Source organism: Pseudopipra pipra, chromosome 5 (genome assembly GCF_036250125.1).
Source record: "Pseudopipra pipra isolate bDixPip1 chromosome 5, bDixPip1.hap1, whole genome shotgun sequence".
Lineage (NCBI taxonomy): Eukaryota > Metazoa > Chordata > Aves > Passeriformes > Pipridae > Pseudopipra > Pseudopipra pipra.
In genome coordinates this window covers 73,002,047-73,028,689 of record NC_087553.1, presented here as the reverse complement: position 1 = coordinate 73,028,689, position 26,643 = coordinate 73,002,047, and the positions used below count along the sequence as shown (strand labels likewise).

The following is a 26,643-nucleotide window of genomic DNA, read 5'->3' as shown; positions in this document are numbered from 1 at the left end:
CTGGAGAAATCTGTTCCATCAGATTAAATGAACTCAAAAATCACCTCAGGGGCTCCGAGGGCCATCACCCCCAGCCCTTTCCTGCACTCAGGGTCACACACCTGGACTCTGCTCGTCCTCATGCTGGCTGTGCCTGTCATCCAAACACCTGCAGAAGGACTTTTGCAGGGGTCACTCAGCCACCTTGTCCTCCAACGGATGATCCTCCATCCCCAGCCTAAAATGTTTTTCCCCACAACTCCATCAGGTCTCATTGTCATTCTTTACTCAGAGGGTGGGGAGGCCCTGGCACAGGTTGCCCAGAGAAGTTGTGGCTGCTCCATCCCTGGAAGTGTCCAAGGCCAGGTTGGACAGGGCTTTGAGCAACCAGAGATAGTGGAAGGTGTCCCTGCCCATGGCAGGGGGTGGAACTGGATGACCTTTAAGGTCCCTCCCCACCCAAACTAGTCTATAATTCTCCAATTTCCAGCATCTCCCACTTCTCCTGAACCTCGTAGGCAGGATTCCCTGTGTGGGGCTTTTCTTACATTTGTTCTGTAGTTTTTTGGCTCAGGAGAACACAAGGTTTAGGAAAACATGGTGTTATCCCTCTGTCAGGACATGTTAAACTGCCTGTTGTGACCCAAAATATATCACACTTGGAGCTGAATTCTTTACAGTGAACACATGGGGGTAATGAGCAAATGGAAGGACCTGGGGAGTTTAGCCGGAATATCAGGAGAATTTGTTGAGCTGAATAACATCCTCCTCTTTGGAAGGTGCAGAGAGTGAAGGTTGGCTTAACATTCTGCCTGACAGAGAGACAAGAGCTGGGCTCTGTGATCAGTGACACATCTCAGCTCCTAGGCCATGATCACTTGAATGCCTTTGCCCTGACAAAAAGGCTTGAGGCAAAGGCTGGAGGTTGATACCTCAGGGCATCTCATCCAAATGAACCTCTCTTTTGAAAAAAATTGGAAGGGAGAAAGGGCTTTGGATTGCAATTGGAATAACATTTCCTTGGTTAGGGCAGATAGATTTTCATTTCAAAGGCTGCAATGCTTGTTTCCCAGCTCCTCTTTTTTTTTTTTTCCTTGAGGCAGCAGGGTTTTCCCTGTCATGTAGCAACTGCTTCATGCCCAGTGTGCTGGGATTGTTTGCAGCCTTGGGTTTGAGGGTGGATTGTGACAGCACACGGTGTCCCCAGCACACAGTGCATGCCATGAACATTCCCACCCTCATCCTGGGAGCTCTACCTACTCTTCTTCCCAGGGGGTTGCCACAAGGGCTAAAAGCCAAATTCCTCAATGACAAATGTTTAGAATCACAGAATGATTTGAGTTGGGAGGGACCTTAAAGATCCTCCAATTCCAGCCCCCTGCCATGGGCAGGGACACCTTCCACTAGACCAGGTTGCTCAAAGCCCTGTCCAACCTTGCTTTGAACACTTCCAGGGATGTGGCAACCTGTTCCTGTGCCTCACCACCCTTACCATCCATAAGTTTTATGGATGCAGTGCCTGTGTTTGTCTGATGAAGCAACAAATAGGGGCCAAATTACATTGCAACTTGATGTATAGAAACTTGGAAGCATTGTCCTCACCTCAGATATCACGGGATCACAGAATCACACAATCAACCAGGGTGAAAAAGCCCTCTGAGATCATTGAGCCAAATCTGTGACTCAAAACCACCTTGTCACCCAGACCATGGCCCTGAGTGCCTCATCCAGTCTCTTCTTAAACACCTCCAGGGACGGTCACTCCACCACCTCCCTGGGCAGCCCATTCCAATGTCCCATCACTCCCACTAATTTACGTGCAACTTTAATAAGATTGTATTGACTTAAAGACTGCCAGAATCTGCCCTGTGAGGATACCAGGGAGCAAAGCCACTCCCGAGGTGACTCCGCTGCTGTCCCTGGAATGTAGGGGAGGAATTTATTTTATCTCAAGCTTATCCTGAAACCCTCATCTCCGCACCATGAGTTTTGATTTCCACCCACCATTTACCATTGTAACCCCACACAGCAAAGCCTGTGATCTGTGCCCTGACTGTCTTTCCCCTCTTGCAGCCTCCCCTTAAGGTTCTGGGTCAACATGATCAAGAACCCACAGTTTGTCTTCGACATCCACAAAAACAGCATCACAGATGCCTGTCTGTCTGTGGTGGCCCAGACCTTCATGGACTCCTGTTCCACCTCAGAGCACCGGCTGGGCAAAGACTCCCCCTCCAACAAGCTCCTCTACGCCAAGGACATCCCCAGCTACAAGAACTGGGTGGAAAGGTGAGTTTTAGCCCTAGAAATAGGAATGACATAAGTAATTCAGCAAGGCCCTGCTTTGTAATACCAGGAGGTGTCACCACTGTTGCCTTTGGGAGATGCCTCTGAGCTTTTTCTCTTTGGGTTTTGCTAGGCAGAAATCTCCATGTCAGCCTTTTGTTCCCACGTGCCTTGCAGCAGAGAGGGGAATTTAATTAGAGGTGTGAAAGAAGGTGTTTGCCATTATTGTTTCTCGTGAGGAGAAACTGTTGAGAAGCTGTAGAGGGAGGAAGGAAGGGGAGGTGATGTGTTTGAGCCCTGTGAAGTAAATGGGCTTCTAAGTCTTTCCACGCAGACCAGAAGTGGTTTGCTGTTCTCAGCATCATTGTGACAGTCCCCACACTGCCTAGATCCCAAGGGACATACAATTATCTCCCAGTAACTCTCCTTGGAGGCTCTTCTGTGCTTTGAGTGAGATGCCAGAAGATTGACAGGCTGGTGACTGAAGCCCTGCAGGTGTTTTCTGAATGGTCACAGGTCTTTTCGAGTGTTTTATCCACATCTACAAGACCTGTAGCTGTACTGTTCAATCTCATGTGCTGAAAGTCAGTGTCTGGCACAGTGAACACAACCAAAACAACTATTCCTGCAGCATGTTGGAGCTTTCTGTAGGGTTTACCCCAGGAAAAACAACCAGCCCATCCTGCACTCCATTCAGTGCGATCCTTTCTGCTGGAGGAAGCTTTGCAGCAGTTGATCTGTGCTTTGCTTTCCAAGGCTCTGCTGGTGTTTTTGGCAGGTTTGGGACCTGCACAGGTGGGGAATGGTTGTTACTCTGTAAATACAAAGGCAGGTTTATCTTACAGATCATTCCTGTACAATGCACCCTCTTTCCAGCAATGATTTCTCTGGGTGACTTCATAGGCATGGCCTAAAACTGATAATCACCATGTCATGCAGGTTGTAGGAGACCTCTGCTGCTGTAGACACCTCACTCTGCCCTATAAATCCCTGGATTTCCTTTGGTGGGGATGGTTTTCTCTCATTTTGTCGAAGAGGAGTGTGAATGATCAAAGAGCTCTGTCCCCTGGTTGGCACGAGGCAGCATTTTTCCCAACGATTCTCCCATTGGTGTGTGATTTGTCTGGAGAATTATTTTTAGATGTGGTTAAACACTTCAGCAAATGTGGTTTCTAGGCAACCTGTAAGGCCCTCACAAGCCACCTTGCTTAATTATGACCTACTTCTGGTACTGTGTCCAAGTTCCTTAGTATGTATTGAGGCTCATTGCTGGATTGACCTGGATAACGGGAAGGAAATATTTGAGATTCATTTACAAATCAAGTTTGCACCAACAGTGACCCAGAGATGTCACACTCTAGTGATGCTTTAATAACATTCTTTGTGTTTGGTTGTTTTCTGTGGACAAATATTTTGTTTGACAGATGAACCTGGTTGATTTTTATCTTTGGAGAAAGTACATTTGAGTGACAGAGGTACAGAAGTGGAGAATAGGAATTTCCTTATGCAGCACCTTTTTTTCCCTCACTGGATAAAGAAAAGGAGCAGTTTCTGTTTTGTTTTTTTCAGTATTGATTTCACTTTACAACTTTTTGGAGCTAAATCCTGGTGCCCAGAGATCTTCAGCAGTAGGTGCTGCATTTCCTTGGAAGTTTTCCCAAACAACTGGTGCAGTGTCCAAGTTCCTTAGTATTGAGGCTGTTTGCTGGATTGACCTGAATAATGGGAAAGTAGAGTTTGAGATTCATTTAGAAATCAGGTTTGCACCAATACTGACCCAAAGATGTCATTCTCCAGTGATGCTTTAACAACATTCTTTGAGTGTGGTCGTTTTCTGTGGCCAAATACTTTGTTTGACAGATGAACCTGTGTTGATTTTTATCTTTGGAGAAGGTACATTTGAGTGACAAACTGAGGTACAGAAGGGGAGAATGGGATATTTTTTCTGTGGATTAAAAAAAGGCTGCAGTTTCTGATTTTGTGTTTCCAGTATTGATTTCACTTTGCAACTTTTTGGAGCTAAATCCTGGCGCCCAGTGATCTTCAGCAACAGTTGCTGCATTTCCTTGGAAGTTTTCCCAAACAACTGGGTTTGCAAACGAGGTACATAACACCTCCTGCTGCTCCTAAACATCACTGGATGTCTGACCCCAGCATGTGCTGCATTGTTTTCTGCACTCATGTCTGACAACTTGAACTGAAGCCCAAGGGGAGGCTGTGGGGTTTGGAATATGGTTACAGCTTCTTCCCTGCTTATGTTTTTGTGTGTCAGACCCACTGACTCAAGGCAGTGGCACCTGGATGCTGTGGGAGATGAAAGGAAAAAAACATCTCAGGGATGAATAAAATATAATTTCAGTTCTACCCTGAGCTAATTAATTCCTTTTCTCCATTCTGCAATTGTGCTTTGAGGGAGTTATTCCAAATCCAAAGGCTCCCAGTCCTGGTTGGAGCTATTTCTGTAGTCAGCATCAGCTGGAGGAGGCATCCTTCAAGACCACTAGATTTCTTCAAAGGGTGAATCAGGAGATAAAAAGATTTTTCAGTTGTGGAGTTTAAGAAGTGGGTTGAGTAAATCAGAAGAACCTGAAATCAAATGAACTTCTTTGATGAAGAAGAAACTCTAAGAGGGTAATTAGGCAGTGGGAGATCGTACCCAACTCAGAGGCACTCTGGAGTAAAGAGAGACTCTTGGCTTTTAAGGAGCTGCTGGAATGGAGCTGAGCTGGGCCACTCCAAGCCATCCCTTTGAAAAACTGGTTCCTTGGTGTAGAACGTGCCTTCAGGACTCCCAAAACTCAGAGCAGGAAATGACCTTGGCATAAGAAGCGGGAATGGGTGAAAGTACCTTCCTCCAATCCTTCAAACAGTGGTTTTCCACCTCTTTAGGCTGTGAATGTACATTGAGAGGGGAAAAGTTACAAAATCTGGTCTGACCAGTGGTCTACTTCCACGCAGGAGTCACCTGAAAATCTGATTGCAAAAGATTTCAATAGCAAGGCCATCAGGAATCTTCTTCAGTGGTTTTATTTATTTGTTGGGCTCTTGGAAGGATTTTCTCATGTTTTCAGTTGCTTGTTTGTGATGATTCAAGTGTTGGGTTCAGAATTAGGATTCGTGACAACTACTAATACAAAAGTTTTAAAATTTACCAATTTTTTCAATTCCATGTAGCCTTCATGGAGAACTATAAAGGATATTGAGAATTTCCATGACATTCTGAGAGGTTGGTTGTTTTAGTGTCCATTTCTATGATCATCCAAGGCAATGGATTTGCTGACAACAGCAAGAAAAAAATTACTGTGCCTCACTTAAGTCTAGTTGAAGCTGTCCCCATTCATTGCAGGGGGACTATATGACCCTTAAAGGTCCCTTCCAACCCAAACCATTCCATAATTCCATGATAGTCCTTTACAACACTATTGGAAGCAGGGGTGGACTCTGCCTGCTGAAACAATCCTGGTGAGGCAGGAGAATTAACCCAGGAAATGGGGACAGGCTCTTTGACTTTCGTTGAAGCCATGAAGATCCAGGCTGCAGTTCTAAAACAAAGTGGAGGCTTTTCAATTATCATTATATGAGTCTATTGAAAAAAAAAATATAAAAAAAAAAAAGAGGAAAAGAATGGGAACGGTGGAGCAGAATCTCGTCTGACTTCAGCTGGTAAAACTCCATAGGCTTTGCTGAATTTACATTAGAGCAGCTTCAGATCTGCATCTTTTCAAGTTTACTTCAAATGTCCCCTTTGAGCCAGGAAATCTGGAGAACTTGGGAGCATTTGATGCAATCCCCAAGCAATACAAAGGGGAGCCTGTTCTAATTGGGGCTGTCTCATTAGCATTCAACACCACGCTGAAAAGATGACAAAGGGCTGTGGCTGACCTTTCATTTCTCTCCGTGCTGCCAAGCTTATGATAACACTTGTTTGAACTTCATTAACACCACTTAATTGCCTGCATCACAATCAATATGATGTTTCCCTACCGAAGCCTGGCACGGAGACAGGGATGTGGGAGACTGGAAAGGGGCAGAGCACAAAAAGCAGAAGCCCAAGAGTATTTCCATTTCACACTGGTGCCCAAAATACCTGCAGAGCTGAAAGGAGAAGAACTGGTGCTTTTTTTTTCCTCACCCCTGCAGGGACTTGGTCTCCTTTTGGCTGCCAATTGTGCATTGAAAAGAGCCCCTCAAAGAAAAACTGAAAGTCAATGGAGACATTACAAGTATTCTTAACAGCTTAAGAGTCTTCCAGCAAAGACCATTTCAAAATAGGCCTACCAGGATCAGGACTAAAAGAAGTTTGAAGTGATATGTGGGATTCAGAGTTATAACACCTGCATTTTATCATGGTAACCTGGGTGCAAACACTGCCTGACTGAGCTGGTGGTACCCAGGTCCTGTGTCCATGGTCTCACCTACTTGTTTTTTCCTTGCACAGGCACATAGTGATAGGGCAAGGGGAATGGTTTTAAACTAAAAGGGAGAGATTTAGGCACAACTTAGGAAGAAATTCTTTACTCAGAGGGTTGGGAGGCCCTGGCACAGGTTGCCCAGAGAAGCTATGGCTGCCCCATCCCTGGAAGTGTCCAAGGTCAGGTTGGATGGGGCTTGGAGCAACCTGGTTTAGTGGAACATGTCCCTGCCCATGGCAGGGAATGGGATTGGATGATTTTTAAGGTCTCTTCCCACCCAAACCATCCTATGATTCTGTGATTCCTGAGGCACCTATGATTTACATGCCATTAGTTCTAGATGTCAGGTCTTAGGCTTGTTAGAAAATGCTTTGGGAGTGTGTTTGGAATGCACAAAACAGCAAGTCTGTACCAATTCATGATCTAACCCACAGGGTGTGTCAGCTTGTGGTTTCAGGACTCTCTATTCACTAGAAGGTCTCCCACCTGTGCAGTGCTTGATGTCTGTTGACCCCTTTGCAGCCAACTTTAGGGAAAAAAAACCCCACCAATTGGACTAGTTTAATACAATAAAGGTTATAAGTTTCATGCACCCAAACATTGTAAGTTATTGAGGTTTTAGACAGAAACTCCCAGGGCCTTAAAAAAGAGCATCACATGACAGGTGCAAATCCTGGCTCTACTTTAAAAAACACAGACCTCTCTGCCTCATTCCTCTGCCAGAAAGAAGGCTCGAACTATTGCATACCAAGGGTCAAGGCAGGGGGTGTTGTCAGCAGAGATAATAAAAAACAGTGCTGGAAGGGGCCTCGGGAGGTCAACCCGACCACCTCCTGCCTCAGGGCAGGATCAGCTCTGTCTAAAGCCTTCCTGACAGGTGCTTGTCTACCCCTTTCTTAAAGGCCTCCAACAACAGAGCCTCTGCTGTCCTCAGGCAATCCATTCCTGTGCTTCCCTGTCCTTCCCATCCCAGTGTTTTCCCTCATGGCCAGCCAAAATCTTCCCGGCTGTAATTAGAGACCAGGTCACGCCATCCCATCCCCGGGGTTGGGGGTGCAGCTCATTCCCTGCCTCTCTGGGGCAGGTTTTGGTGCATCTGAAGACTGTTCACTAGTCTTTCTTTACTTTTCATCTCCAAAAAAAAAAAAAATCCTGAAGTTTTCTCCTCACAGTAACATGCTGTTCTCACACGGTGCAGTTTTCAGCAGGCAGGATGAAAACGTGTCTGCTTGTCGAGGGTACAGCCCCAAACAACCTCTGCACTGAGGTGATGCTGGATGATTTTCCCTCCCAGAGAAACTACCTGTGCAGCAATTCACTCTTCAGCCATTTAATCAATGCTGTCCATCAATTCTCCACTCTTTATTCGGAGCTGAAAAGCAGCAGGAAAAGCCATGCACAGGCAAAATAAAATCATTGCCCTACCTAGGGTTTGCATACACAGACAGAATCGTTCCTTAAATTCCCTAAAGCACTTCAAGGCAAATTTCTGGAAGTACTAAGAGGTCTTCAGCTAATTTTGGATGCTTTCTGCTCAGCTGTCATGCTGGTACTGCCAAAGTCCAACCAGTGTCCAACAGCCTGGCCTTAAACCTCTCCCTGGAATAGGGTCAGTCTGGGCTAACAGTCCTGTGACTGACTGTGACTGAATCCTGGAATGGTTTGGGTGGGAAGAAATCTTAAAGATCATCTCATTCCAGCCTCCTGCCATGGGCAAGGACACCTTCCACTAGACCAGGTTGCTCCAAGCCCTGTACAAGCTGGCCTTGAACACTTCCAGGGATGGGGCATCCGTGATTTCCCTGGGCAGTCTGTGCCAGGGCCCCATCCAGCAGCTCAGATGCTTCCCAGGAAACTAAACCCGCCGTTCTGTGTCAAAACCAGAACTGACAGCATGTCCTTGCATTGCTTCACTTCATCCCATAAAAAAGCTGGCCACTAGGTTGTTCCCAAGCTTTCCATCAGCCCTTCCCTGCTTTAGCAGTCCCCCATATCCCTTACAAGCATCTTTTCCTCCTCCAGTGGTCTGGGTACAGCCGGCTATTGCATAACCCTAATTATGTGATTGCTGTAATTGCTCTGCCGTCTGCAGCTCATGGATTCGTTACAAGCTTTTCATATGCTAAAATGATTATTAATGAGCGCAGTCCCAACCCAGCGACAAACAACAACCACGACAAAAAGATCTTTTGGAAGGCAATTAGCTCCATGCTAAGCTGCCTAAACCATGGGCTGGGCTGGAAAATTTCAGGCTGGAGAGGAAGCACTGGCAACATGGCTTTTCTCTTCTCTTTTGTTGAGTTAATGAGTTACTGAGTGGCAGCAGGCACAGTTTTTCTGGTGAAACAGCTCCCCTAAGGAGCCTTTCCAGGTTGGTACTGAAGGAAAGAGCATTTACCCCTGGATAAACATGTATTCCCAGGTCATTGTGATGTATTCCCAGGTCGCTGTTGTATTGCTTTCCTTGGGAAAACAAAGCAAAACAAAAGAAAACAAAGACAACTCAGGGAAAGAGGAGGTTGTGGAACAAAAAAGAACAGTTATTCTTTAGAACTCTATACTGGTGCATCCCAAATCCTTCTCCGTATTTCAGTGGCACTGGATGGTCTCATGGGCTCTCCACTCCAAGCTAGGCTGGGGTAAGTTGCTGTGCTAAAATGATACCTGTGAGGTCACATCCCAAGGCCTGGTTACCCTCACATCCTCCATCTGAGCTGATGATGTGCTGGAATGATGGACTTATCTGAGTTCCTCATTACTTTTATTGCTTCTGAAATCTAATGAACAAATTTCCTGTCGTATCAGAGGATAAACAGCCTTGAGGTAAGAATGGAGGCTGTTCCTGGGACTCAGAGGAAACTCGAACACATAAGGCTGGATCTTTTGATTTCTGGCTCAGGATTTTCTGGAAACAGCTGGGAAAGAATCCATTGGAGGTAACCAAAACTGGAGAATGGGAGCAGCAGAAAGTGAGGCACATCTGACCAAGTAGTCACTGTCTTCTACTTCAGACTCTCACTCTGACCCTTTGGGGGCAGGTTAAGCTGAATTTGCTGCTTTGCCACCTTTCTGTCTCATTCAGAGGGAGTCTGGTTTAGTCTTGTGTTCCCAGCCTCCTGCTGGCTTTGGAAGTGTGAGCCAACGACCTGTCCAGGTCTCAGGTGAGATCTGAGCCCTCAGCTTGGTGTTGCTCACCCGTGACAGAGCATCCCATTCCCCCTGGAATTACCTCACAGCTCTGCTCTGGTGTGAGGGAGAGCTGTCAGCTGCAGAGTCTGAGGGAAGCAGCACAAAGACACACAGACTGCAAATTCCAGCAGTGCAAATGCAAGGACCTCTGGGGTTTGGTGACAGCTTTTGCATTAGGGGGATGCAAATGGCAGAGGCCCTAAGTGCCTCTGAGGATCCCGGCTCAAATAGAAGGTAAATAAAGACTCAGCAGGGATGTTGTCATCCCCCTGCTAGGCTGCTTTAATATACACATCCATCATTTCTTTAGAGAGTGCAATGATGGCTTCATTAGAAACTCTTCTGTGTAAATAAGTTATTGGGCCACTGCAGAATTCGGGTGGAAGGATGTTATGTCTTCTCCCTCAGATAGGTTTGGTTATTGATACATGCTTTTTTTCCCCCTTCTTCTTCTTCTATTTTTGCCACAAAACACATTCCCACAGTATCTTGGCATGCAGCCTTAATGGGAAATGACTGCTCAGGTGTGTGATGCCAGGGAATTGAGTCTGGAGACCAGGACACTTTGGTCTGGTGGTGGGTAATGGCCCATGAACCCAGAACGCTGAGATCACAGCTGGAGAGTCTGACATGGCCACAGAGGCCTCCAGGCCCTGAAACTCTGATTCTTGAAGCTCAGATCTGTGCATCCCATCCCTCTCTCCAGGGAGTGTTTCCTGTAGCTTTTCCTTGCTCAGATGAGTCATGGGAGCGTTGTGATGCTGGAAAATGATCTCTGAAGGGCTGGAAAGGGATAGGGAGCTTTCAGACCCTCGTGAGTCACAGACTCAAGAGGCTGCTGCTACCAGGTGGAAGGGAAACAGGAGAAACTTGGAGAAGCAGATGATAAGTGCCTGTGCTCTGCTTTTTGGGAGCAGCCTGTCCCTACACCCACCACCCTGCCACCATTTGATGACAGCTGAACAAGAGAGGAAAGGGAACATTTCGACTGGTTGTCAGAGCCAGACTGGCACCTCTGCTTTCCTCCACCTGCCTCGTTTATTTTTGCTGTGATTTAATCCCCTTCCCTTCTCATTTCACCCAACAGGAGGGTGCCAGTCAGTATTCATGAGGAGCTGGGCTCTTCTCCATGGGCTCTTCTGAGGCACCATAAATCAATGCATTTCACTGCACTGCAGCCTGTTTTCCCCCCAAGTCTGTCAACTGTGCTGGTTGCACATGGATGTAGGGGGTTTTTCTTGGATGCCCAGGTGCACCTTGCTTTTTGGCCATAGGATTCCTTGTTTTCTCAGCAATGTCACGGATGCCACCAGTTCCTGACACTCTTGTCCAGGTAGCACAGATCTGATTTTGGCCAGCAGCTGATGCTGAGACTTGTTTGAGTTTTTCTGGAAGTAGTAAAGGTCTAGAAATATTCATTCATCCTGCTAACCGTCTCCTGCTGGAGGTAATTTCTCAGGGAAGGTCCTCTTGGCATCTCTAAATGCCTGCTTTACTCCCAGGCAGCTCTTCAGGTGTACCTGGGGATGGAGGGTTAGACAGTGTAAAGTAAAACCAAGTCCAGACTCAGAGTACTGGGAGTGAGCAATATTTAGACCATGGGACTGAGTTAGACTGGCATTTTTGGCTGCTCCTGAGCCCAGCAGACAAGATGCCAGAACTCCAGAGAGAGTAATGCTTTTGTGCCTGCTGGAAGTTGCAGTAAAATTAATGAGGTTTGCATGAGCTTTTATGATGAACCAGAGTCTGGCTCTGGAAGGAGTCAGGTAAGAGGACTTTGCGTAGGGCTGGGAGAAGAAAATCTGCCTCATGTGCCTTCATCTCCCAAGGGTTACATCAGCATCCCACCACCAAAACCAGGACAGCAACTGAGACCAGTTGCAGTAAACCAGGATGGGACTGCAGGGCACAAAACCAGACTTTGCAAAGCTGGATGTGGAGGGGTTTCCCCCTGTGCTCTTGCTCTGTGCTGCCTTTCACAGGAGGCTCCAGCAGCTGCTCACCCCACTCTATCATAGAGTATTTTCCCTCTCATCTGCATGAAGAATCTTAGCATACAGCACTTCAATGTCCAATTTCTCTGCAGTGGAAAACAGGCTCCATCTCAGCAGGTGTCTCAGTGCTGTTTACAGGACACCTGTCAGCTCTTTTGGCTCCCTGTCCCCTCTGCCTCCTAATTATAAAATCGTGGATTGATGCAGCTTTTTTTTTTTTTCTTTCTTTCTTTTTTTTTTTTTTCCTTGTGCACAAAATGTCAAATTGCAGAAATTAAAAATGTAAATGATGGAGTCTAATTAACCAGTTGACAGCGGAGCACAGCTGCAAATGACAGTGACTGATTACCTTCTGCAAACCTTGTCCTCCAAGACCTGCCTTACCCTGGAGAGGAAGGACATCAAAAATAGCAACTTCCTTAAAGAGACATCACTCTGCACATGAGGCCTGTTGGGCAACTGTTCTGGGGGATCCAAATCCTATGGATAAAACCCCAGACCTCTTGAGCACAGGTGGAATGGTGCTGATTGCTAAGGAAAGCAGATTTCCCCCAGTCACAGTGGGGATGTGAGGGTTGAAGGCTGTTGCCAGAAACATCACCTTAAAATGTGGGGCAAAATGGGGATGCTGAGCAGCAGAAGAGTTGCTGGGTAGACTGGATTGAGTGGTGGAGATGGGTGATGTCAGCAGTGTGGGCAGATGTACTTGTGTGAATGGCACAAGCAAAAATCAAGGGGTTTTTTTTGTGTTTTGTTTTTTTGTTTGTGGGTTTGTTTTTTTTTTGTGTTGGTTTTTTTTTGGTTTTGTTTTGGGGTTTTCTGCTTTCTTTTTTGTTTATGGGAATGAAATGCTGAGCCCTCAGTGGGGCTTCTCTGTGGGACTAGAGGCAGGGCTCAAAGTCCTTGAAGGCCAGATGAAGGAATCCAGCATTCCCTTCCTCCTGCTTCTCTGATGGCATGGAGAACGTCCCCAGGATGCTCTTTGGGACTTCAATCTCAGCTTGGGATGGAGTGAATACAACACATGCCTGGTGCTCAGGATCAATGCTTCAACAGTGTTTGATGTCTCTAAGGCATCTGCCTTGCTGTAAAAGGCATGACCAGGTATTTCATGACCAGGTATTTCACTGATCCACCAGCAGAGCCCAAACTGCAAAAGGTGGTTTTTCTCTTTATTGTGGGCGAATTTCGTCTCTTGACGAGTTGAAATTCTCTCTCCCCTCAAGCAACCCCTGTATTTCTCTCTCCCAGGTACTACTCAGACATTGCCAAAATGCCAGCCATCAGTGACCAGGACATGAATGCCTACCTGGCTGAGCAGTCCCGCATGCACATGAACGAGTTCAACACCATGAGCGCGCTCTCAGAGATCTACTCCTACGTGGGCAAGTACAGCGAGGAGGTGAGAGCCTTGGAGAGGTTCTGAGGGACCATGGCACAGCCCACCCATGTGTCACAGATGCCTATCTTCATCCTAGCTAGGGGGGGTGATGGGTTTATGGGATGAGAAGCAAGGCTTGGGGCCTGTAAAAGGGAAGGTCTGGGATTTTTGATCTCCACAGCACTCTTCTGTCTGGATCACTGTTATTTTTATCTCCTGCTATTGGTCAATCAGGTTTAGCTGGCTTGCAGTAGATGATGGTCTGCTTGGTGCAGAGGAGCCCTGCATGAGCTCTGCATCTCATGTGGCCAGAAGTGGTTTAAGAACATGTGGCCAAAATTTGTTTACGAACATGTGGCCAATGCCATTCCAGATACCCTAAAGCACCCAAGAATGGTCCAGCAGGCATGACACAGACTTTAAGGTGTCCAGCTTGGTTCTATGCATTGAAGGCCAGGTGAGACCCTTTAGGGCATCTCAAGTGGCATGGCCAGGTGATGAATAAAGCTATTAAATAACTGATCTCCAAGACAAGAATCTGTTTGACTGGTTGAAATCTAAAGGTCTGTATTTAGTGAGATCAAGCCCAAACTGCCTGCATAGTTCCCTGCTGGCCGACTGACCTGCTTTGCATGATCTAAGCTAAGCCTGGGACTTACCTTAGAGAAAGCTAATCCTCATCTGCTGCTATAAGATGCTGGACTCAGTTGTTTGGGGGAAAAAAAAAATAAACCCTATCACTTTTTCCTCTTTTCTTTTCCAGATTCTCGGAGCCCTCGATCAAGACGACCAGGCTGGGAAACAGAAACTTGCCTACAAACTTGAACAAGTCATAACCCTCATGAGCATAGACAGCTGAGAACTGTCCTGCCAGGGCCACCCTGGGAGGGATAAACCAAGTCGTGCCTCACTCAAGATCATCATCTTTACCAAGTGCAAGTTTTGATGGGCTGTAAGCAGAGTCACCCACACAGCTCCTCTCTCTCTCTCATTCTCTCTCTCTTTCTCTCCCTCATTTCTCTCTCTTTCCAAATCTATGGATGAAGTGACAGAGCCCCAGGGGTTAAAGGAAAAGACTGCAGAGGAATCTTGGCTCTGGGGCCATGGAGACATTCAGGTGGAGCTCTCCTTTTCACAGCTTCCCCTCTGCCTTCACCCTAGAGAAAAACTATTAAACACACAAAAAAACACCCCCCCACAAACCCTCCCCCAACATCTCATCATCACTCTGCAGAGGCGAAATTGGGAGGTAACTTCTGTCATGCTGCTTTAACTGCCCTCCAAGGGCTTTAGCCCCTGGAGTGGACATGGAAATGAACTCAGTATTACTCAAAGTCTCCCCAAGGGGAAGGCAGCTGCCTGCAGGGATCCTGGAGGGCAGAGCAAATCCAGCTCCTCTCCTGCAGAGCCATCACAACTCTATCTCCTGAGAGTGACCCACCAGGAGAGGAACCCCAAGGCTCCCCGGAAAACGCCAGAGTGGGACCACTGTGGCTCTGACCTGCCTGGTGTAGCTGCTCCCTTGGGGCAGGGAAAGGGTAAAGAGGGGAGGAGGAGACCAACCCTCCCCTGCCCATGTGTTTCATATGGTTATTCTTATTTTTCCAAGAGACACGTGTCCCCCTCCGTCTTTCCCGTCGTGTCCTGTTGGTTGTAGCACTGCGGCAAAAATGCTCTCTCTGCTCAGTGGCCTCCTGTCAGTGGTGGTTCTGCTCCTTCTGGCAATGGACAGCACAGCATCTCCCTTGTTCCCACCTCAGCTTGGAAAGCAAGAGCCACAGGTCTCAGTTTGTTCCATCCTCAACAACAAAAAAAAACCAACACATAAACAAAAAAACAACAAACCACTTAGAGGGATTTTTTTTTTTTAAAGCTGTTAATTCTTTCCATTTTGTTTCCTCAACTGGAACAAAGGTGTTGTTTTCTCCTGGTGGAATATCAGAAGGACACTGAAGGGTTTGCCAGGAACCAAGGTGATGCACAGGACTGATGGTAAAACCTTCCTTCCAAGCCACTCCTAAGAGGAAATGTCACCACACGTGAAAAAATCTTGGAGGAAATCCAAATGAAACAGTGCAAAAAAATTCTTCTACCTGCAGCTGAACTGCTGGTCTTCTGGAGGTCTCTCTGAAGCCCATCTGCCTTTTGATGCCAATTCCTGGCCTTTCCTCCTGTCCACCTCTGGAACCAACAGGCCTTGCTGAAGGATTTTATCTCTCTTTGCACCTCTTACCCCTTCAGAGATCACTGTCACCGCAGGACAATTGTAGGTGATCACCCTGTCCCATCCTCTGCTCAGCTCCTCCAGAACAACATCTCAACCTGTTTCATGGCCAACCAAAGAGGAGTGAACTCCTCCATCTCCCCTGCCTTTGGCTGTTCTGTTCACACAGCCTGGATAACACCATGGTTAGAGACCCTCGAGGTGTGGAGAACCTTGTACACCGTGGAGGCAAGAGCTGGATCTGCATTCACCTCCCCAGAAACCAACAGAGCTCACTCCCAGACGGAGGAGTGGCTGGAGAATCAGCCCACGTCCACCTCATCATCCTCAGAGCTCCAGCCTGAGTCTACTTTGCACCTGGAGGGAGAAAGGGGTAAAGACAGGGTGTGTACATTGATTGGAGAACGAGTGCATTTGGGTTTATTGATGCCTTTTGCTGTCCAACCAGAACCTCCTCAGAGTGACAGACCACGAGTGCATGGAAAAATGGGGGGGGTGGGGTGCAAACAGGGGTCAGTCAGCGAGCAGGTTTCCCTCAGCCAAGCAGATACACACATAGGCAAGTGTTTCCAAAAACCATTTCCGACAGCAGTCCCAAACTGGATGTGTCTGTGGGGAGAACATCACAAAATTCACATTGAAACAGCAAACTTAGGGACACGTCTTGGTTTTAAAACCCCAGACATTTCTCTCTTGATTCTGATTATTCTTATTTTGTGTGTGTGTGTGTGTGTGTGTGTATCTGTGTGCGTGCGTGTGTGTGTTCCTCCCCTTTTAATTTTGCTTGCTTTCTGTTGGATTGCTGAGCTGATGGACTCATCATGCACCTTATGGACATCTCAGCATCTTTAAGAGGCCTGTGCACAGGGGATGGTTTGGGTTTGCTTGGTTCTGCCACGGTTTTTTTGCTCCATTTGGCGACGTCGGCGCATGTTCCAGATCCATTGATTATGGCTGTGAAAGTGGGCTTGGAATTCCCACCAGAGCCAGTGGTAAGGAAGTGACAACAACAACGACACAAACACGATATTTTTTTATAAGTACGTTTAAAAAAAAAAAAAAAAGGGAAAAAATTAAAATTTAAAAAAAAAAAAAGGAGAAGAAACCAAAGGTTTTGACAAACAAAGTGCCACAAAAAGATAAATATGGACCCTATTGTCATGCCTTGTTCTCACAGCTGGATGGTAGGAGTCTAAGGACAAGTAGCTGGCTTGGAGGGGAGTGGTGATGGGTGATGGGCAATCCTGCCTGGACATGTGCACATGGAAGGAAGAAGAAGCTGTTTAACATTAAAAAAAAAAAAAAGGTATCAAAATGAACTGGTGTGATCCTCCTGGAGTCAGAGGAACACCACAGGGGAAATCTGTGATCCTCCTGGAGTCAGAGGAACACCACAGGGGAAATCTGAGACTCACCCATGTTCTTTTCGCTGTTTTCAGGGCTGTGGTTTTGGTTTACTATGGTTGTTTTGTTTGCCATTGTTGTTATTTTGTTTCTTCTTGCTGGTACGGAGTTTTTCATCTGTATATTATATATATATTTTTCGAGAAAAACTTGAACACCTCAGAGACACTGAGAATGAAACACTTAAAGGGAATGGGAAGCACCACAAGATTGGTGCCTTCACCCTTCCCAAGTTCCCATTTAGGCATTTCTGCTTTCTCTCCACCCTCTTCTTTCCCCCATGCCCAGGATTTGAAAGAAAATCTGCATTTTGCTTCTCTTTCATCTCCTCCTTTTTATTTTTTCCTTCTTTCTGTTTCTCTTTATTTGGTGTTTGAGCTGGTTTGGGCTTTTTGCTTGGAAAATGTGCCAGAATTGTGATGTAAATGCGTGGGCTTCCTCCCCTGTCCCCTTCAGTGCCCTTCCCATTTCCAACCACTGTCCCAGCATCCCCCAGTCTATGAGAGGTCTTGGCATCTTTCTTCCCAGCCTCACCTGTTGAGCTTAACTATTTTTTAAGTGCATGTAAAATACAACTAAAAACAAAGACACAAGCAGAAGAATGAGCCCTACTACAACACGGATAAGTTCTTTTCCTTTGATTTCTTTTCCCCCACCTCCCTTTCCACACTTGACCAAAAATTCCCTGATAAATTGGTATTATTCCACCCTGTTTTTCAAGCCACATGGAGAGAACTGGAGCCAAAATTCCTAGAAGTCAATGGACAGGCTCTGAATATCCAGAATTTGACAGGCTGATCTTCATGGGTGTTTCTCGAACACTGCAGTCAAATAATTAATGCTGACACTTTCAGCACCATCAGAAATGGGGAAAGGGAATTCATGGAGATTCTCTGAGGTTCTACTGAGAGAGCCAAGATTATTTCTCCACTGCAGGGTTTGCTCTGGAGCTTTGTGCCTGGTTTAGAGGAAGAAAAGGTGAACAATCCCTCTGCAGTCACGTCGTGTCCTCCCTGTGAGTGTGGTCACCTGTCAGTGCCACAGTGATCTGAGACATAATCCATCATGCCATGTGCTTTTGCAGACTGAGCCTTCCAGGCAACACCAGGAAACACCAGGAAACAGTGTGGGAAAAGTTGGGTGTGTGTGGAAGGAGGTGTTAGAGATTGTTTGCTCTCGAACACACGGCACAGGAGAACGATGGAGAAGGAGAAATGCAGCCACTCAAGGTCACCTTCCTCTCCCAACACAGAATCATAGAATCATTTAGGTTGGAAAAGACCCCTAAGATCATTTAGGTCGGAAAAGACCTCTAAGGTCACAGAGTCCAAATGTTAAAACATTCCTCAATCCTTCTCTTCTCACTCTTCATTCTGTGCTGAACATTTCTGAAGGTTCGGTCCAACCCAGCAAAGACCAGCCTTGCTCCAGTAGGTAAGAGGACTTCGTTTTCCCACTGCAGTTGTCTTGTCTCACCTCTTTGACACTGAAGACCATAAAAATTATGAAGTCATGAAGATTTACCAGCACAATTTTTTTTGGTATTTGCTTTGATTGAAAAGCAATTAGCAAAGTTTGCAGATCTCATGCATTAACCCCCAGAAACTGTTTACCAGGAAGGGAAAGAGACCAAGTAAATCACATAATTGTCATTATTTTTAATAATGCTGTTGAAAACTGATAGATAAAATCTGAAGAGTCCAGTGGTCAGTCTCAGTGTTGAGTCAGCCAACATAAGTATTACAAGTTCCTTCTAAGTCTGGGGTGCATGTGAGGTAACAACCTGAGCACGGAACAGCTGATATCAAGAGAGAAGTTGTTTAGAAGTAACTGAAAACATGAAATGTAGGTCTGTCCTTCCCCAAGGCTTTAGTGAAGAGCTTTTCTTAGTGGGACATACATTCATGTTTGAACAAGAGACACTTAAAAATCATAGAACGGTTCGGGTTGGAAGGGGCCTTAAAACTCATCTTGTTCCACCCCCCTGCCACGGGCAGGGACACCTTCCACTAGACCAGGTTTTTCAAAGCTCTGTCCAACCTAGTCTTGAACACTTCCAGGAATGGAAGTCCTTAAGTCCAAAGGCAATCTCAGACCAAAAAGAAAAGTCTGGCCTGTTGGAGATGACCAGGACTATTGTCTCATATCACCAGGGTTTCAGTAAAACAAGTCCTGCTTCACCCTTCCCAGCAGCCTGCAAAGGAATTACTCATGAAGCAGAGTCATCTGATAGTGTGGACACATTTCTTGATGCTGTAGAAGGAATGAAGGAGAGGAGGAAAACTGATCCTCCTTCCCAAATTCCCTAGGTAGCTCTAGTGTGTAAGAGGTTTGCTCCTCCATAGGAATCTGTTGCTTTCTGTGGTGACCATTGCTGATGGGACCAGATGAGCACTTTACTGGAACCCCAGCAGTCCCACCAAGGTGGGTTTGGTCCCTTTCTCCTCCCTGCTTCAGCACTGAGCTACAGAGGCCAGACAGAGAGCACTGAGTGGAAATGTTCATTGTGTTGTGACCAGTTCATGCGGGTTTTGGGTGGCTCACCAAAAATTGCATCCAGGAGCCCAGTTTCCTTATCCCTCACTCTTGAATGAGGATAAGAATATAAAAATCCAACTCTCGAATCAGTGTTGTTTAAACCTCTGAGATTCTGAGAACCACCCCCCTCCTGGGATGAGCAGGGGAGCCCAGGAATGGATCTCTTTCCCAAACCAGGGAGTTATGATCATTTATGATCAGAGCAGATTGTGTTCCTGTGTTGGCAGATGCCTCACCAGGGCAGCTGTTGGGTAAAGAAGTACTGGCATAGAATTATGGAATGGTTTGGATTGGAAGGGACCTTAAATACCATCTAATTCCAACCCTCTGCCATGGGCAGGGACACCTTCCACTATCCCAGGTTGCTCCAAGCTCTGTCCAACCTGGCCTTGAACACTTCCAGGATGGAGCATCCACAACTTCTCTGGGCAACCTAAAACCGCTCATAGAGCCTTAGTGATTCCAGGACAATTTGCTCTGTGCATCTGATGACTAATAAGTTGTCCTCCAGGGCAGGTGGAGGTTTTGGGATATCCTAACACTTCACATCCAGTCTTGGTCTGACGAAACACGTGAACTTCAGCCTCATGGTGTGAACCTCAACCTTCTGGTCATTCCCAGCCTGACTTTTCCTGATTTGCAGCTCCCATTTAAAAGTATTGTTTGATCCATAGACTCCTGCAGTTTTCCCTCACCCCTGACACTGTGCAAAGCCCCTTTCTCAAAAAAGAAAAATAATTGTGTTGTCTTACAGGGAATAACTGTTTTGAGGAGAATGCTTTCAAAATGGAGCTTGTCAACCATGTTTATTTGGGATGGTTCAGTTCACTACACCCTTAGAGAAGCACCCAAGGGGACACAGGCTTACAGCAAAAAATTCATTTGTAGAGAGATGTCAAAAGTAAAAAAAAAAAAAAAAAAAAAAAAAAAAAAAAAAAGGCAAAAAAAAGAAAAGGATTTACACTTGGAAAAATAAACCCACCAAAAACCCATTGAAGTTTTAAAGCTGCTTAGTCTAATCAACCTGTCACATGTGTGATTTCTGTTGTCGTCGTTGTTTGTTCATTGTTTGGCTGTTTTGGTTGTTTTTTTTTTTTTAATCTTCTGTTCTAAAAATGGAGATTTTACCTCAAGAAATTCTTTCTGCTTGGAAACAGATCACCTCAGAGACGCTCACAGCAGAGAGCAGCAGGCAGGGAAGTTCAGTAAAGCAAAGTTGGGTGTGGAAAACAGAGGGAAAAGCAGGACATTCAGGCTCTTTCAGCATTCCCTTCTCTTGGTGATGTGGTCTGGCATTTCCCAGACTGGGAATTTCCCAGTGGAGAGGCTGCTGTTCACTGTGGGATAGACTGAGGCACAAGAGCCAGTTGGAGAAATCAAGGCACATGTCCAAGCTTGGAGTCCTTTCTGAAGTATCTTAAGAGAAACTTAGTGTTATTTAAAATTTCTATGCTGCTCTTTCTCCGTTCCCTGGAGAAATTCCACTTGCCAGCCCAGAGTGGGGTAAGGAAGCAGAGAGATTAGGTGCTAGCTAAATGTTCCCAGTGTTTTTCCCCAAGGATTTGAGAGGCAACTGGATTATTTAAAGTCACAAGACAGGCCCTTCCTTGTGTCTGACCCTGTGTCTTGGACATACATGAGCCCAGAAGTCTCATCCTCTGTTTTGCTAAAGCTTCCACCTTAAATCCAAAATCAATGGAAAGACATATCCTTTCACTTCAGTGTTACTAACAGCCTCAAAGAGATGTCAAGACAGCATTAGAAAGGAGGTTGGGATCCTTTTTCTTAGGTTGTTGTTGTTGTTGGTTTGATTTTCTTTTGAATTGATCCTAGTTAAAGAAAAAAAATTAAATAAAATCTATACTATTTAAATTGGAATCCCGTTGTTACTTGGTAAAGGCAAAGCTTCTGTACCTTTGTTATAATTAATTGTATACCTGTGTATGTAAATATAAGGCATTCCTATTTTGCAGTCCAGAACAAAAAAAAAAAAAAAAGGAAAAAAAAAACTATTTGTAATATAGAATAAAGTTTATTAAAAAAAATAAAGAAATAAAAATGCCCCAGGCTGTGATTGCTGCTTCCTGTGGCCAAATGGAGCCAGAGGAAGGGAATACAAAAGAAGGGGAAGCATGAGAGTGGATAGATCCCAGTTATTTATACAAAGGTATGGGGAATCAACCTGCTCATGTCAACAAGGGTTGTGAACAAATTCCTTCTTTCCTTCCTGCCTTCCTTCTTTTTTTTCCCCTTAATGTTATTTAATCTTTTTTGATCACCAACCCCCACTTTTCCCTGTCCCTCTCACATGTCTCAGGGAGTGTGCCCTGCCTTCCTGCCTTCTTTCCTTCTTTCCTTTCTTCTTTCTTATTTTCCTTCTTGCTTGCATTTTCCTTCCTAATTTCTTGATCTTCCCTTCCCTTCCCTTCCCAAACCTTCCCTTCCCAAACCTTCCCTTCCCAAACCTTCCCTTCCCAAACCTTCCCTTCCCTTCCCAAACCTTCCCTTCCCAAACCTTCCCTTCCCAAACCTTCCCTAACCTTCCCAAACCTTCCCTTCCCAAACCTTCCCTTCCCAAACCTTCCCTTCCCAAACCTTCCCTTCCCAAACATTCCCAAACCTTCCCAAACCTTCCCTTCCCAAACCTTCCCAAACCTTCCCTTCCCAAACATTCCCTTCCCTTCCCAAACCTTCCCTTCCCTTTCTTTCCACACGAAAAGACATTTATTGGATTGTTCAAATTTGTTTTTGGAGGGGGGGGATCCACCCAGGTTATTCCTTTCCATCAGCCTTTGGGTTGTCATCGGCTGTGCATTTTGAAAGTGATGGACAAGCTCATGAATTCAGGGATGTTATTAAAGGAACCATATCCTGTGGATCTTGAAAGGAAAGTCCTCAGTGGGAGCCAGGCTCTGCCTCCTTGGCCATTACATTAGAGCAGCAATCATCACACCAGGTTTTGGAGGAGTCACAGGCAATTTGAGGTGGAGAAGCAAACCCCCCAAGCCACTTATGATTCTTATCTTACATGATCCTGCCTTTGGAATGGCTGTTGTAAGGAGTAAATCTTTAACAGAGTTCAGATTCCCTGGGACTGATGAGGAGCTTGGCCAAGCTCAGGTGGGGTTTGCAGTGCCCTGACACAGGTTTAATGTATCAACCTCCTGGTGTCCCCCAAAGGACAGGAAACTTGACCTGAGCCACCTCAGCTCAAGGCAAACTGGAGATCAAAGGCCCACAGGTGCTTTTCACTGACCCTGCTCTGGAAAAGCCAAATTCACACACACAGAGCTGGGTGGGAGGTGGGAAGGGGACATGGGACTGCTGGAAATGTCATCTTTCGTAATTACCCAGTCTCACAGCAAAGAGACAAGGCAGAGAGGGTGACAACACTGTCCCTGCATCCTCCCTGTGTCCCACACCCCCCCAGACTCACAGCTGGTGCTGCACCAGCCTGCCTCTCCCCACAAAGCAGGGACAAAGCTCTTCCCCTCACTGCCATCCCAAGAGTTGGGAATGTGGCATCAGCATCCTTACCAACCTTCTCTGCATCCTCCCCTGGCATTTCCCACTGTTTCCTTTCTCCCAGTCAGGCTGTGCCCTCCATTTCACCCAGCAGAGAGGAAAACACAGCTGGGTTTCCATGCCCAGAGCTGGTGCAGCTCCTGCCCTGCTCCAAAGGGCTCTGTCACCCTGAAGAATGAACTGGTGGGTTTTATGGGATTTGCAAACCAATACAAGGCTTGTGAAAAGCAAACACCTTTCTGCAAGTCTCAGACCAGTGGAAAACATGGAAAGGAAGCAAGAAAGTGGATTTTGAACAGGGAAAGGAGTCAAATGAAGCTCTGACAGTTTTGGCTTCAGCCTGATAGCACTTATGAAGTGTCTGGGTACCTATAGGAGACCAGCACATGTACAGTGACAGACTGACCCCATCCAGCCATGGAAATAAGACATCTCTGTCTGTCTAATCCCTGGGGCACAGCAGAGGAAAAGTCCTTGTCACCCAAAAGGACTCTCATTGCTCTGCCAACACATACCAGCAGCAGCTCAGTCACTCACAGAAGTGTTTTACCTGCACAAGTATCACCCATCAGACCCCTCAGGGTCATCAGGGGGAGTTACAGGGACAGATGGTAGAAAATTTTGTGTGCAAAGAAGTGCTTCAGTATTTCCAGCCCTTCTGAATTATCAGTGCATTTAGGGTAAAAACCAAAAACACCTCTAAAGAAAAGTCCTGAAGCCTTTTGATTTGGAGGACCTTTTTTAAACCTAAATTACTCACTAAAAACTTCCTTCCAGGCAAAGTGGTTGTACTTAACATTTGCAGAGGAGTAGTTTTAGGCTGTGCCTCTGCCAGACATTCCATAAACAGAGAGAGTGTCCCTGTAGAAATAACAGCTTCCATGGCTGTGGGACCAGACAGGAAAAGGAAGAGGTGGGGAGGAAACTGAGGCATGAAGAGGTGAAACGAGCTGCCTGCAATTACACAGCAGCTCGGAGCCAAGGCTGAGGTCTCTGCAGCCCAGGATCAATCCCAATCAGCCCAATCACTGATTTTCCAATGGGATACAACAGCATGTTGCATATTTGGGAGAATCCATAAAGCAGGGCAGCTACACTGTGACCCTGCAGCTAAACCTTGTATGTGATAAATACTGGGCCAAATTTTCCTCTCGCCTTCTATGCCAAGACTGGGAAACAACACAACACCAACTATTCCCACAAAAACACCCTTCCAAGCACTAAATGGAGCTGCAATGACTTAGCACAGCCAAACCAACAGACTCCAGGCTGTGGTAACTCCCTGTTGTCAGCTGTGAGCTCAAACTCTTTGCCTTCAGGGGGGTTCCATGTGTGGCCTTGCTACTGCCTGGTGGAGAATTTCCCTGTTGATTTAATGAAAGCTGCGGGAGTAGGAGTGAGGAGGAAAACCTCTGACATGGATGTGCTTGCAACAGGACAGGGCATCAGTTTGATGCTCACTGGGACACTCTGGAGAGCCTGAGAGACCTTGGCTCAGGTCCTGTTGGCTTGTGGTCACATATGCATCACAGAGGCAGCACAACTGCGCTGGAGGCACCAACCACTACTCACAGTTTCAGCCTCTGAAATGCCTCTGTTCAGCTCCCAAATGGATTAAGCTGGATATTCAAGGCTAACAAGTTATTTATAAAGCAGGCAGGAGCCACCTTCTCATTATTAAGGTTGGAAAACCCCTCTAAGATCATTGAGTCCAACCTTTTACCCAGGTGCCAAGTCCACCTGACTGAACCATGTCCCCAAGTGCCACATTTTTTCACCAAGATCCCTGGTGTTTCTCTGTTCATGCTGGATTCTCCCACCCTCAAGCTATGGAAAAGAGGGATTTTCAAACGAAAAAGGGATTTTCAAAGCTTTCCTGCTTTCGTTGTCCACAGGAAGGGATGGCCCCTTCCTGCACCTCAGTCCTTCCCTCCGTCCAGCTCCTCCACTGAGGAAATGGTGATCATTTGCCTCAGGCCTGTGACATCCCCAGTGTAAATAATATCCCTCAAGTGCCCCACGAAAACCTGGCAGGTGGGAGGGCAGGGCAAAGCTCAGAGATGGCCTTTATCTCTCAGGGAAAAGCTGGGAACTCTTCTGCAGCTCAGCTTCCTAAAGCAATCCCAGATGTCAGCTGAGAAGGACTGTTTCCAGCAACCTGGAGAGGATTCAATTTGCCTTTATTATTCCCAGTTTCCCACTTTCTGACACTTCACAGGTTCAGCTGCCTGCATCCTATTAAGCTGTTCCCCTCACCAGTCCCCATCCTGGAGGTTTTCCTGGTTCAGCACAGTGTAATTCCAGCATCAGCTCTCTCCAGTGCCCTCTGGATCCCCCTTGTACAAGGAATCTGATCTGAATGTCTCCCTTCCTTGTGTTCAGCCTCAGGGGCACCTCTCCAAGGTGATGGCAGTTGTGGGGACCATAACTCTGAGTCACCTGCCAGCTTTGCTATCAAAGTGTTCCAGCACAAGGAATGGTAAGGAAATTATTCTGGGATCAATGAGGTTTTACTCATAGAATCATAGAACGGTTTGGGTTGGAAGGAGCCTTAAAGATCATCCAATTCCAACCCCTTTGCCATGGTCAGGGACACCTTCCACTAGACCAGGTTGCAGGATCTCTGCAAAATCACCTCTTCTCCTGCTGGGGAGTTATCTGTTTTCTTCTGTGGTTTTTGTCCTGTCTCCTTGCACAGCCACCAGTGAAAAATGGGTCCTTTCAGGATACACTTCACCTCATCACAACCTCCATGGCTAACATAGATCAGTGAATGACAAAGGTAAATAGTTGTTTCCTCTTGCTGACCCTGGGGAGAAGCTGGCCCAGCTGCAGATGATTGTGCTGTGCCTTTCTAAATCCAGGTGGGATGAATCCCACCAGTGGCTCTTCTATGACCTTATTTTGCTGTGATTATTTTAGGAAAAGTCTCTTGCTGTCTGTGCATCAGAGCCCTGAACTTTGCTGTGGTGTGCCGTGTGTTCCCACAACCAGCAAGCATTTGGGAGGAAAGCAGGAATCAATTTGCTCTTTTGCCTTCAGCTAAGAAAAAAAAATTGAAAGGAGAACAACAGTTTTATTTTTATTATTGTTATTTGCTCCTTTGAATTTCCTGCCTTCTCATAAAATCTAATGGGAAATGCAATCGCTGACCTTATAACTCCCCACCAAACCAAACACGATGCCAAGACTTCTCCACAGGCCAGCTTTCCTTCAGGGTGCCATATGGGATGCAGCCCTTGTTCCTACAACTCAGGCAAGCAGGTCACCAGTTAGTCACAATCCATGACACACAAACATTTTGTGGGCAGGAACATGACAAGCAGAGAACATCACCAGGCATCAGGTTTTTCCTGGGCACATCTGTGCTAGTAAATAAAAGAGGGCCAAGGTGGAGTGTCAAGCACTGTGCTGAATTGTCTGGCATGTTTAGCTGCTCCCAGCAAAATTTTGGACAGTGCCAGCTAATCTTCTCCAAGACAACATCCAAGCAGAGTTTGGGAAGAGCATCTATCATGGATTTTTTGACCTTCATGGAAATTAATGCATCCAGTCTGACTCTGTCCTATAAGCTCCAAGACACAGAGGCTTCACAGGGCCAGATACACAGTTAGGCCAAAAAAAAGGCATTTTGGGAAAAGATCTGGTGGACCAGGAGATTTTTGTGATGAAATATTGGAAAGGGAGTTGCTTTAAATATTCAGTCAGTTATGA

The 26,643-nt window shown here is 46.2% G+C and overlaps 1 protein-coding gene across 2 annotated transcripts in view; it reads left to right on the top strand.

Moving 5' to 3' along the window:
* Positions 1–15,059, top strand: part of PLXNA4 (plexin A4) — a 445,892-nt gene extending 430,833 nt beyond the window's left edge. For both annotated transcript variants that reach the window (XM_064656587.1, XM_064656588.1), the window contains exons 30-32: positions 2,053–2,265; positions 13,109–13,259; positions 14,002–15,059. In XM_064656587.1, coding sequence (XP_064512657.1) covers positions 2,053–2,265; positions 13,109–13,259; positions 14,002–14,097 — 460 coding nt within the window. In that variant the 3' untranslated portion in view covers positions 14,098–15,059. The remainder of the gene's footprint in view (positions 1–2,052; positions 2,266–13,108; positions 13,260–14,001) is intronic.
* Positions 15,060–26,643: the final 11,584 nt, after the last annotated feature.